Below are 13487 nucleotides of genomic sequence, written 5' to 3'. Positions count from 1 at the left end.
CTGAAATGGAACAAAGATCGATCTATACTGTTGGCATCTGTGGTCTATGCCTACTTTTTCTCTGCTCCTGAGAGAACATCTCCCTTTCACCTGACCCACCAAGCATTTGTTTAAGAACACAGCATATATTTCAGTTTTAAAATGAAAAGAAACAAATACATACAAAATTCTTCTTTAGAAATTAATTTTAAAATCCGTAATTTGTTCAATTAGTCATGCTGCTTTGTTGACTGTTGGTGAAACAGGAGCCGTAAGCCATTTTAACATTCAGTTTCTGTCGATGCATTTTCTTGCCTAGCTTTCTGTTCTTCTGTTGCACTGCCAAATGCTACCACCAGATTAGTTACGCTGCTGGCATGTCCTGGTCTATTTAATTTGTCCTTTACAGACTTGGCTTTCCGAGAATGGCTGTGCAAACTCTTCGACCGTACTGAGGGGAACCCAGAAGTCCTCTCTGGCTTTACTGATAGTAAATTCTCTTTCTCAGCCTTGTAAGTGGCAGGCATAGAGGTGCAAGAGGCACTCACATCTGCCTCACCAACATTACCATCATCATCTGTGTCCATCTGTAACTGTTTCTGCTCTGCTTGCATTTCTGCTTCAGAGATAAACCCAGGGTATTCTGGAGGAGGCTCCTGAGAAAGCTGCTGCTCAACTTCATATTTCCACTCTGTGGCCCACTGTTCAATTGTAGAAGGGCACACCTGATCCATAATGGTACTGTATTCTGTGGTCCAGTTGCTAACTCCTCCAACCAGCTTCCCACCTTGTGCAAATATAAAGCTCCTTGATTTCATCATAGTGGTTTGACAAGCACTGAATGTTTCAGGAGGAAAATAGCGCATTGCTTTAGATTTGTCCAAGGGATAAGAGATGGTTGCTTCTAACTTGGTACGTTCTAGTTTTAACTGAGTGTTCTGAAAATCTGATCTTGGTACTGACTGTCTGTTTGTTACAGCATCCATCTGGTTTATACTTTGAGGAACCATTCCATCACTCCTGAAAATCCCCTGCTTTTCATCCCCAGAACCACCTGAACCAGAATGGGGTCTGGAAACATTCTGTGCAATTTCGCATGTAGATTTACTGTAATCTGCTGTAGTGACTGCATTAGCACTAGAGGTACAATGGAGACTGGTGTGGTGTTCTGGAACCAGCATCCTTGGGTCTACTCCATCTTCTCTGGTGCCAACCGAATGGGCTTTTTTACGCAATCCCATAGCTGGTGACATAGGAGTGGTATTCTCATCGTACGCTAGCTCATCACCTCCGACATGGTATCTGTACATGCTGTAGCCATCAGAGCTGTTAACACTGCTTTGCCGGAGGAGATAGGCAGCATCACACTCAGACGAAGCCCGTGAACGTGTATACGTGAGCTCAGATTTGTCAATACCTGCCAGCTTCTCAAGAGCATTCACCATCCGACCAGATAGTTCTTCCAACTGAGAGAGTCGAAGGTCAACTGTTTGAAGAGAAGCTTTCATAAAGTGTTCTCTTTCATTCACTTCTTCTAGCCTCATAGACATATTTTCAACTCTGTTGGGTATAAAAGAGGAAGCACAGAACAGAAGCTGTGGAATGGTACAGTAACCTTTCACAGGTACTCAGCTACTGATTTCTTTGTAAGGCAGAATTTTGTGCTGTGTATCATGTATCACGCTTTTTTCCTATGTGTAGCATACATGTGCATTTTCTTGTTACCTATACACCATGTCAGAGGGCTAGTTGAACTTTGCCCTTATTTACATGCCATAAGAGTATAAAAGTTGCAGCCCTTAGGGACAGCCTACTACTAACATTTCCATTTGCCACCTACTTCATGTTTAATTGTCCTCTTTCACTGTGAAGCATTGATTTATGATATGAAAAATACTTTCTAATGACATGCTCACAAGATGACTTAAAATAGCATCAAGGCATGTTGTAAAACAGATTTTGTAACTGTGTGAGAGGGAACATATGCTGGTGTGTATGGAATTACTTTAGCTCCTGAAATACCTTTCAATTATCTATCAGCAGAAGGGAGTGGAATTACTGTCTAGTTCAATTAAAATAATACTTTTTCCCATTTTCTTTTATCATTTATATCATAATGAAAGTGATGGTACCAGAAGAATGTATATAAAAGTAATGCATTAGAATGTGACTTAGAGAACATACATTAGTAAAGCAACTGTGGAAATGAAATTAAAATTCTTTCTCTCTCACACACAAAAGATGCCAAAGTATCTGGAGCAAGAAGCTGTGAGAAATAAGCAAATCTACTTTGTGCCCATAGACCATAGTGAATCAGTGAGGCTTACCAGCCCTGCTTTATTCTCCACCACAATACCTAGGATTTTGACAAATTGCCATGGATAAATAGTGCAATAGAAACTACTCAAATACACGTAGCATATTTCATTTACTTCTCTATTCTCAAATTTCACATATAATAACACAAAAAGATCAGGGTCTCCCTTCAAGAAAAAGATGTTTATCTATTAAAGAATTATATGGGTCACAGAGCTACTTCATAAGAAATATTGAAAGGAAGGTAAGTAGAAATAAGAATATTCTTCATAAGAATAAGAATATTCTTCATAAGAAATATTGAAGGAAGGTAGAGAAATTGATATGGAGTAGTTCATCATCAGAATACCACAAGGTAAATGAAGGTGAAAGTATTTAAACTATGTATCATTTTCTTCACAAGGAGAATTTTTCATTATTTCAAAGAAGTGACTAAAGACCCTATCTTTTGACTGAGAACTACTAACAGAATAGGCAGAGCTTTGGGAACAGTCCTGCCATGTGACCTGGTAAAAAACTGCTGCTACCGTTATCACTGTGCGCATACACAACAATAGGCAAACATTACCTAGTCCTCAGAACAGCTTAATGATTTACATGTGAATATTCTGCCTTTTAAATGGGAAAGTTCAGACTGAAAAACTAAATGCTTTGTTCAAATTTTCCAAGAGAATCTGTGGCAGAGAGTAAAATTCAGCAGTTGTGAGTGCTGGACCCTAACGTAAACCATAGGTCCAAGGGAAGAATACTCAGTGCTTTTGTCATTAAGTCTAACATGTTTCTCTTGGTTGGATGAGCTGCTGGAAGCTCAGCAAGCCATAATTTGCTCAAACAGAAAGCATAAATGCAATAGGCAGATGGGTGAGAGGTCAACAATTTACCAGGAATAAAAATGTTCTCATACCAAAGCCACCCAAACCAGCAGCCTTAGTGACTTAGTGTCATATCAGCAGGAACCACACAAAGCTTGCTCTCATGAGAGATGTACCCTCACAAGTATTTACTCAGGATTCAGATCAGCTTCTGAACTGGTGGTGATTTTCTTCAAGATCTAAATCTTTTGTACTTTACCTCAATTTTGGTTATAATGAAGACAAAAAACCCACTACTGTTCCAGTTAAGTGGTGTGGGTTTTTTCTTGTAATTTGTACCTTTCAGAAGTAACTCTAATGCGTTCATCATTAGATGACTGCTCCTCATCCTCTTTTTCCTGGAAGTATTCTTCTACACACTGCTCTTCAAACTCATACAGCTTTTTTAGCTCTTCATCATTCAGAAATAACTCTGTGCAAAACAGAAGAACAAAATACGAGTTTTCTTTTTCTGAACTTCTGGCAGTCAATTTAAATCCAATTTAGCAGATTACCTTGGACATACAGATACTGCAGATTCTATTCCTGCACTAAAGGAACAGATGGTTTTGTAAATAGGGAATGAGCACTTAGCCAAAGAAGGCCACAGTCATGAAGACAACGTAATGCATTATGACCATCACTGCTTTTATGACATGTATTTTCTCAATGACCTGTGCACTTTCTAACAGCTGTGCTACATGTTGAACAACCTGACTAGATTTTACTTTATAAAGACTAGAGCAATCTCTGCCAGTTTGACTGTTCCTTCATTCAAATATTGTTCTTAAAATGATGCCAGTTACAGGCAGCAGATAATATAACAGATTGTTTCCCAGAGATTCTTTGGATAAGAGCTTCAGAAAATTATAATAATGTAAGGAAAACCAAAGGGAAATGTATGCTTTTAGGAACATTTCATCCTTCTTGGAATTTGTCTCTGTATTTGGAGTGTTACATTTACTTTTTTCCCCTTTTTAACTCAATCATATTGTGCAGCAATGTTCCTGTGAAATGTACAAATACAGGGATAATTGTGAGCATCTGATTATTTTAGCGAGGCATATAATGAACATAATAATCAACAATTAGAGAGTATGATAGAAGACATCCTCGCTGTTGCCCTGTGAGATGGCAGATAAATCTCTAACATGGAGAAACGGAAGCAGGGATACTCTTAGACATAGGTTGCTCACAATCACAGAGCTGACACTACAGGTGACATTTAAAACTGTGATCCCTTCTTCTCAATTTCCTGTTTGCCCCTCCCAACATACGAACTTCACTAGAACCTGGTAGAACTGCATTAAGTAGATGCCATCTCACTGTTTTAAGGAAACATGTTAAAGAAAGTCAGCAGCAGCGGCACAGCACTGTATTCTCAAGAGCCCTCAAAGCTCAAGAGCTGTGAATGTGATACAAATTTTTCCCATACTGTCTTCTGCAAATACTCTTGACCATTCAGCACTGGAACAGCTGCTGCTTTCTGCTAATACAATGGAAATTGCTCAACACAGTGATTTCATGCATACTCAGTCCCCTGTCACGCTCATCCTGGTCTCCTTCACCCTTCCTGCAGCGACAGCAGATTCGCTTGATGATTATGTAGATATGGCTGAAGATAATCATTGGTGGTGGGAGGACAGGTCTGTCATGGAATGTCATGATCAGCTGATACCGCTGGAACTTCCACACTTGGTTGGATATTGATTTTACCTCAAAGAAGGTATTGCTGAAAGGGAACAAAGGTTCTATTAGGCCCTTAAGTTTACTTAGCACCAAGCAAGTATTATGTTGAAAAAAGCAGCAGCTAAATAACAACATAAGGGGACACTGCTTGCTTTGGTTCAGCTCTCTGTTGATGCTGCTGAACTTGCTGAAGTCATAATTAGCTAGAAGTCACGATTTCAGTACTCTTAAGTGCTCTGCATCCCTTACACACCACCCAGAACAGTCCACCTCTAAGACTATTTGCTTCTACTGTACAAAGTCCTTTAGGTGTTAGTGAAAAGAAACTTGCATGATTTATCAATCACATAATTGTTATTTTGGGGTTTCGTTATAAACTATTTATTTGACACATACCAGTCTTTGATATTACAAAGTATTAAATCCATTAAAGGTATTTTGTATGCTAAACCCAGAAGCTTCATATAGTTTGCCTTTAAAATGCTAATCAGCTCGACCTACATAGAAAATTTCAAGTTTTCACAAAATGTCTTGATTTCAAACTTTATTCACTCACACCTCTGACTTGAAAACATGGTGCATATTCTTGTAAAGGAATTTGTTCTCGGAAGCCATGGCCTCATCATTTCTACACCAAAATAAGGTGTGGTAAAGCTGTTTCAGTTTTTAATTCAGTGGATACGAAGAAGTGTAAGTGACAGTATTCAATTCAGAGATAACAACAGTCATGGTTATGGAATACTAAGAGAAAGCAGACTTAGACAAAACTTTTTGAACTATTTTAAAGTACGCTCAGACAGCTCACTCCACTTCTCTGATAATTCTGATGATAGTGGCACTTCCTTTTTTACATTTTCCGCCCACTTCTTTTCTGACTTTCTGTGCTCTAGAGTATCTACATTCACAAAACCAGCTAAAGTATCTCTTTGAAACCAGAGAATTCTTGAGTACACAGGTTTTGGTTTCTTTTGGCTAAGCATACATGAGATAATATATTTAACAATACTAAATGACAATCTGCCTTCATTCTGTGTCTTATGCATAGCAGGAATTCCCCAGCTAGGTCTCACCCCCTTGCAGTCATGGTGGGATGGCAGGAGTTAATAGCATGACCTACTTCCCAAACTGCTGATTCCTTGGTCCTCCAGCCAATAATAGCTACCATTGTAAGATTCCTTCCCTTCTCCCTAGCAATCTGACTGGCATTTAAGCACTTGAAAATTCATGACCTTTAAAGCTACATACATTAAATGAAAGACAGGTTTTCTGAACTGTAGATTTCTGGGCACCAAATGAACTATTTTTGTGGTTGTGACACCAGCTACCTATGCCAAAAAGCCCTCCAACACTACATATTTATGGGCATCAAAAATGGATCACCTGCTTTTCTCAGGTGGACTGTTCAGAAAGTCTTACCAGTAGATATTTCAAGTCTTTTTTCTTTTCTTTTTTTTTTTTTATTCCAGATGATGAAGTGATAAGAGCAAATGCCTCCTGCTTTAGATGCTCAGATTTCATCCTGTCACTGAATCATGTTTGCTAGTGCCTACATGGGCTTCCCTATGTATGTAGGTTTCATGGATTCTGTTTCTGACCTTTGCAGAGCAACCTTGAGGCCTGTCACTAGCCACTAAATAGTGACTGGAAGCAGCCAGATTCTCTCACATGCATTACTGCAATTGCTGGCAAATTCAAAGCAACCTTTCCTCCACTCTTTCCCAGTGTATACACCATGCCAAGTATTTGCCAGTCATGTTCATAGAGTCATTAGATTCTGGGTGCAAATGCAAAGCCCTGCAAAACCAGTTAACAGGCTCTCAGAGAAACTCTCTCACATTAGGAAAGTAAAGATAATGTATGATTATTTACATACTTGAAGACAGCAATCAGCAGGTTTACCAACAGGATATTTGCTACCAAGAGGTAACAGGCCATAATAGCAGGAGTGAGCCAGGCTCCTGGTATACATGGAGGGAGGCGTTTACCATCATCATCATAAAGATTGTCCCCACAGGGAGCTGAAGAAAAAACAGAAAGGTTATTTTTCACAAGTTGCCTGATACTTACAAACAACATCCACATTTATTTAATGATGACAGAAGCATAAAATTTGCCAAGGTCAGTTTATTTCCAGTAGCAAGTATGTGTAATATCTACTTCAAATCCTGCTTCTAACTACAGCATACAAAAATAATTTCCCATAATAGTGAACAGAGAGGCAGCTCCAAGTTCGCTGTATAGTGTGGCTCTCTCCTCAAATTCAGATAGATTTTCTCACAGTAACAGTCTAGAACAAGATCTTAACATGCACATGTACACATTAATAGCAGAATTAAAAAAGAATTCTCATCCAAACTTGTGTGCATACCCTGCCAAAGATATAAAGAGATCCACTTAGTGATCCCAGATTGCTGAGCATAAGTTAAAACTTTTACTGGGGCCCTGAGCATACTAACAAGGCCTTAACGGTCCTGTCCAGCTTCACCTGGGGTCTGCAGGACACCCCTTCACATACCTGTCCCTGCCTGAGCCTTGCCAGTGTGCAGGTCTCAGCCCTGCCTCCTGGGTGGACCTGGGACCTGTGCTTGTTCCCTGGATGGACCCTTCTTGTGGTGGGCCCTGACTTCTTTTGCCCCTGCCTGGACTCCCTCAATGGACCCTGCACTGGCATTTGTCTTGTGCAGGGCTATGAAGTCACCCATGGGTGATCCTGCTGCCACTTCAGGGACAATTTCCATTTTCCTTATTTTTCACAGTAATTCTAAATTTTAGATGAAATTTTAAACCAAAGAGATAAACATATAAAATGAAAATGATACAGTGACAGCAAAACAGACTGGTGAGAATGATACAAAAATTGAGACTATTGATCAAACTGAGAGAAAACAATTGCCTGAAGTAATCCTGAGGATAAAGGTGGTCCTGGGGTGAGAGATGTCCTTGAGGTGGGTGAACACAGCCAACTTGTTCTAAGTGCAGTGCCAGCATGTCTGATTTCAAATACAAGGCCAACTTTTGGAACCACTTAGCAAGTGAAGTATATATCAACCACATGTTCTTTAGCAGAAACCTCAGGAAATACTAAGCCTGACAATGAGTTCATTACAGACTATGATTAATAAAATAGATTTTACTTGCTTGTCAATCATCAAACTTACATTTTTCCTGTTTAGCCTAAGCGTAACAGGAAAGGCAAGTGAATCAATGAAAGTACTGCCAAAGAACACAAACACTGTATCTAGGTAATCAAAGGGAATTAATTATACCATGACACTTGTACATCATGATTTAAGAGAACTGTCAATGAACTAGAAACAAGACATAGCAACCACAGACTTGCAATCTGGATTAAAATCTTTTTCCTCTGCTTCTTTTCAAATGAAACTGTTACAGTAGAAAAACAAGATTCACGCCTGAATATTGGATGAGCCCTATAATTAAAATGTTGGTATCTAGTGAAGATTAATGAACATATTCAGCTAAATGAGATGATTGGCTTTGCACAGAGACTTACGATTAATTTCCATGGCATAGACTGAAAAGCATTCCAAGGGAATGAAATAGAAGCGGAGGCAGGGAGAGAAAGAAAGAAAATAGAATAATATAGAAAAAAAAAAACCCAAACAAAAAAAAGATGATTGCAAATACAGTTTTGCCACCAAGCAAAGATAAGCAATTCAAGAGTCAGAACATTAGAGACATATGCTTAGAAACAATGTCTTGGTTAAAAATGCACTGCATTCTGCAATTCCCTTTTCATGTTGTTTTCCCCAAGTGTTATATATGGCAGTGAGTTCATACTAAAAATAAATCACAAAATGCTTCTGGCAGATGATCATTTAAATATACGCAATATTTTAGGCAAGCAAACAAAACTGGCAGCCACCACGAACACAAACCAACTCGAACCTATCACACAAAACCATTCCTTTAGCTATTATGGAAACATTTTCTCCTTTTTAAGAACCACCCTGGCTTTGGATTTGCCAGCTGCTGAATAGCTGTGTTTCCAGTAATAGTCACAGTAAGGGTATTCCAGTGAACAATATCATTAAACTCATTTTGACTACCGGCACAAACACTTGCTTGCCAACACCTAAACGGTGACTGTAAGAAAAATCACGCTACTGAAGGAAACTCAGCCAGGCTTCTCTAGTGTTAAGAATATGTTGCAGTTGAGTTCCAGGTGCCACAAACTTGCTCGTGGGCATCTAAACGGAGTAGCTAAGAGCATCCTGGGTTGCATTAGGAAAAGTATTACCAGCAAGTTAAGGGAGGCAATTAGTCACCTCTACTCAGCTTTGGTGAAACCACATCTGGACTTGTATGTCTAGTTCTCCATAGAAATCAGACACGGACATACTGGACAGACTCCAGTAAAGGGCCACAAAGATTTAGCTGATTGGAGCATCTGACAAATGAGACAAGGCTGAGAGTGCAGGGATAATTTAGCCTGGAAAAGAGAAGGTTCAAGGGAGATCTTACCAATGTTATAAATACCTGATGGGTGTGTGGGAGTAAAGTAGACAGAGCCAGACTTTTCTCAGTGGTACTCAGTGAAAGGAGAAGAGGCAGTGGGCAAAGATAGAAATACAGAAAATTCCATTTACACCAGGTTGTCCAGAGAGGCTGCACAGTCTTCATCCTTCAAGATATGAAACACCTGACAGGACGCTCCCTGAGCAACCTGCTCTATTTTACCCTACTTTGAGCAGGGAAGTTTGACTAGATCATCTCCAAAGGTGCCTTCCAAACTCAACAATTCTGTGATTTCTGATCTTCATCTTTAGGTGACATCTTATCCTCAATGAAGCTATGGACAAAAGTCCAACTACCTTCTTTCAGATGGAAAACTTGATGTAATACTTTGTCCATAAATTGTTTAAACTTGTGGGTCTTGGCAATACTACCTGTAAGCACTCGCCACAGAGTCAGGTTAGACTGCCCAAGCAATCATTCCCCCGTGACTTCTGAGGCTGCTTTTGTGGTGTGTTTACAGAGAACCACAGAAAGATCAGAGTAAAAATTTCTGATTGAAAGCAAAGAGATCTTCAGAAGTCATTCCATAGACTTCTAGATATAAGAAATGTACAGAATAATTGTAATGCAGTCTAGTTCTACCAATAGAACGCCCTGCATAGCCATTTCTATTTCAATATTAAAACAAGAAAACAACAAAACCACACATCTCCAAGTTAGCTTATGTTTAAGCTACTGACACAGCGAAGCTTCCAACATGGGAAGGTCAGTGGAACAAATATAGCTAGACTGAATTTGTGTTAGTGCAAAGCCTGAACTTTTCCCCTAAATCTTTCACACTGCTGAAGAAAGATTTCTAGCTCAAAGAATGCTGAGTATATAACTGAGAAACAACAGACTAATGACCCATTTTATTCCTTTCTAAGCAATTAAAGTACACTTGAATTACATTTGGTACTAAGGTTTTTCATGCTCACAGATTTTTATAGGTTTTGAACTTAGATGTAAGTTTCTTCAGCCTTCCACTCTACTAAGCCATATTTGTAGATGGTTGAAATAACACATACACAAAGCTGAAGGAACAGCTTGTATTATTTCAAATAAAGTGCAGACTATGTGATACACACTAGAGGAGGCCAGCTGCATGTTTGACTGTCCAAATTTCAGATATTAACACAAAACTAGCAGTAACGTGACAGTTTCCATCTTCTCTAAAATACAGTTATTGTTTAAACTGTTCAGCTTTTATAGAAGGAAGGTTACTTCCACACCCAAAGCTAATCAGGCAGAGTTTTCCTTTTTCATTTTGTTTTCTACAGCTGTAGAAAAAAAGAACACCACTGATTCATGAAATGGAAACATTTCTGGAAAATAGATAGATGTATCAATGGGAGTAAAAATGTATTAGCTCATTGCCTGTCCGTGGGTTGGAGATGAAAGGGTGCATGTATTTTCATCTCCTGGTCAAGGTATTTAATCTTTTTTTTTGAACCTATCAGTAAAACACTGGTTCAAAAGAATGTTTCAGAATGATCTCTGTTGATCCCTGCAAGTAAACAGAACACTCATGGACAGTAGAGTATTCCAGACTGTATCACTCTCAGTGTTAACTAATTTTGAATATAAACTGAGAGAGGACATGCAGGTGGGGAACAGAAAATTGTTCAGTCTACGGAGTCTGTCACAAGAAAACAACAACAACAAAATACTACTTCCAAATTAAAACCAACCATTAATTTGGATCTGATCATCTGCCTCAGAAACAGGAAACAGACTCTTACTATGAATTCTACTCTTACGGTCTATCTGGTCTGCGAACACCTCTCCATAGATCATCCAGTAGGGCATATAGAAGATGTTGCGAGCTAGTCTCCAAGATGGCTCTTCATCCGGGTGCAGGATAGCTTGTCGGGCTACTCCAAAACTCATCAGAACCACAAGCATGATGACCACAAAGTAGAGCATGTCAATCATCTGCCCGGAGAGACCATACAGGTATTGTCACCAGGTAGTACAGCAGCACCAGCATGCCAGTTTGCCAGCAGGCATTAAAGTAAACAAGAAAGTATGAAGAGAACAAACAAATTTCCCTGGATAATTTTCTTGGTATTATGCTTTAACTACTGCTCATGAATTGAGCATATGCAAAAATGCAGCTAAAACACTCATTTAAAGGAATACTAGATAGACGTTTACAAAGACTTAATGCTAAAGCCATTGCTATCCCTACTTTGTTTTGCATCGAGTGTGTGAGGCTGTATTTTCAGAACAGTCCTCTTCTGTGGTTGCAAAGAGGTGCTATTATCATTGCTGTATCATCTCCTGTCCACAACTGATGGTTTTGTGAATGATCCCAGTGTATCACCACTTGTTATTGCTATATGGCTTTGGGAGACAGCAGGCAGGCAAAGTGAACAGGTTTCCAAAGGCTGGCTCAAAAAAAAAAACCACCACCAAACAAACCAAAAAGGACAGAAAAAAGATTCCCTCTCAAATGAAGCTACTATTAGTAGGAATATTAGCAGTAGCATCTCGTGTGTGAGAAATTCACATGGCAACCTTGTCATAGCTTTTATTCATAGTCCTACTCAAATGGAAACCCTGTTTTTAAAATCAGAACTGAATTTAGTTTCCCATGAAGTTCTGAAATACACAATTTACAGCACTTTAGGCACTAACCATTTTTCCAATCATCATGACGTAAGGTCCCAGGTATTTGTTAACACCAAAGATATCCAGTACTCTAATGTACCAGAAAATGATATCTACACAGTAAATCACTCTTCCATAACCCATGTAAGGCTGGTTCTGCAGGCGAAGGATTGCTCCTATCATAAATACTGAAATAGCCACCAAGTCGGTAATATTCCAGTACTCCTGGAGCCAAACTTTCACTTTTTGGCTCAGCTTGCCAGGCTCCGACATCAGAATCTGAAACAAAAAATAAACAACAAAGAAATTATTAGGAAAAACACTAAGTTACATTTTTGAAGTAATGGTAATGAGAGAAGACCAATTTTGTTGCATTCAATAGGTGTCTGAGACCCCCTCTATTGCCAGCAAAATTTGTCTCAAGCCGCAATATTTTTAGTCATTGGTAGGCAGAATTTCCTTTTCACAGAAACATAGACTAGTTTGTGTTGGAAGGAACCTACAAAGCTCATTCAGTTCCAACCCCCTGCCACAGGCAGGGACACCTTCCACTAGACCAGGCTGCCCTGTCCAACCTAGCCTTGAACACTGCCAGGGATGGGGCATCCACAGCTTGTCTGGGCACCCTGTGCCAGTGTCTCACCATCCTTATAATAAAAAATTTCTTCCTTATGTCCAATCAAAACCTTTCTTCTTTCAGCTTAAAACAGGTAGCTGTCCTGACAGGGCTTGGTAAAAAGCCTCTCTCTTTCTTATAAGCCCTTATTGAAAGGCTTCAGTATGCTCTCCCTGGAGCCTTCTCCAGATTGAACAACCTCAACTCTCTCAGTCTTTCTTCACAGAAGAGCTGTTCCAGCCCTCTGATTATCTTTGTGGCCCTCCTCTTAGACCCCCTTTTCATCTCTGTTTCTATTTTGGCTTTATTAAGCTTTTTTTGTTGTAGGTTTTGATCAATAGCATTTAAACCAGGAGAACTGGTTTACTGACTTGGCATCCATATTTATCTCCAAATGCACTTAGTATGAGATGGGAGAGTTGTGAACCAGAGAAGGATAGGCTAAGTGCAAACCATGCTACAGCATGTGAACACAGAACAAGTTTTTATGTTGTCTTCCTCACACAAAAGTTATGAGGTCAGTCTGAGAGTACTCCTGGCTAATCTCCAAAACACCTCTCTGCCTGTAGTTCTCACCAAGAGCTGCATCAGTAATAAAAGGACAGTACCTATGGAGATGTCCTTCATGGTTTATGGCCCTGCCTTCCTTTGAAATACACATAAGAGAATGACTGACCTCAGGGCATTTTTGCCTCACTTTTTTGCTCAAGAAGAATTTTCCATTGTATGGAAAAGGGTTATAAATGAAACTCTCTCCAGTGAGGGGCATTTTGGGACTCTGTGGCTATTAGAATGTTCTCTGTCAAGTATGGCTTCTCAACACTCTGGCACAAGTCCATGCTATTATTACCTGTAAGAGTGAGCTTCGTTTTAAGGATTACGAGATGGTGGTATAATCAGACTTT

The 13487-nt window shown here is 39.4% G+C and overlaps 1 protein-coding gene across 1 annotated transcript in view; it reads right to left on the bottom strand.

Annotated features, from left to right (window-relative positions):
* Positions 1-260: 260 nt before the first annotated feature.
* The window catches only part of TRPM1 (transient receptor potential cation channel subfamily M member 1), a gene marked incomplete at both ends in the record, with an annotated part of 76839 nt that continues 63612 nt past the window's right edge, over positions 261-13487 (bottom strand). Inside the window, 6 exons of the mRNA XM_080626432.1 lie at positions 261-1539; positions 3447-3579; positions 4679-4878; positions 6709-6853; positions 11114-11288; positions 11994-12245. Coding sequence (XP_080482558.1) covers positions 261-1539; positions 3447-3579; positions 4679-4878; positions 6709-6853; positions 11114-11288; positions 11994-12245 — 2184 coding nt within the window. The remainder of the gene's footprint in view (positions 1540-3446; positions 3580-4678; positions 4879-6708; positions 6854-11113; positions 11289-11993; positions 12246-13487) is intronic.

This window comes from Psittacula echo (assembly GCF_963264785.1).
Source record: "Psittacula echo genome assembly, chromosome: 10".
Lineage (NCBI taxonomy): Eukaryota > Metazoa > Chordata > Aves > Psittaciformes > Psittacidae > Psittacula > Psittacula echo.
The sequence above is the reverse complement of the archived record's forward strand: the minus strand, read 5'-3'. Positions and strand labels throughout refer to the sequence as shown.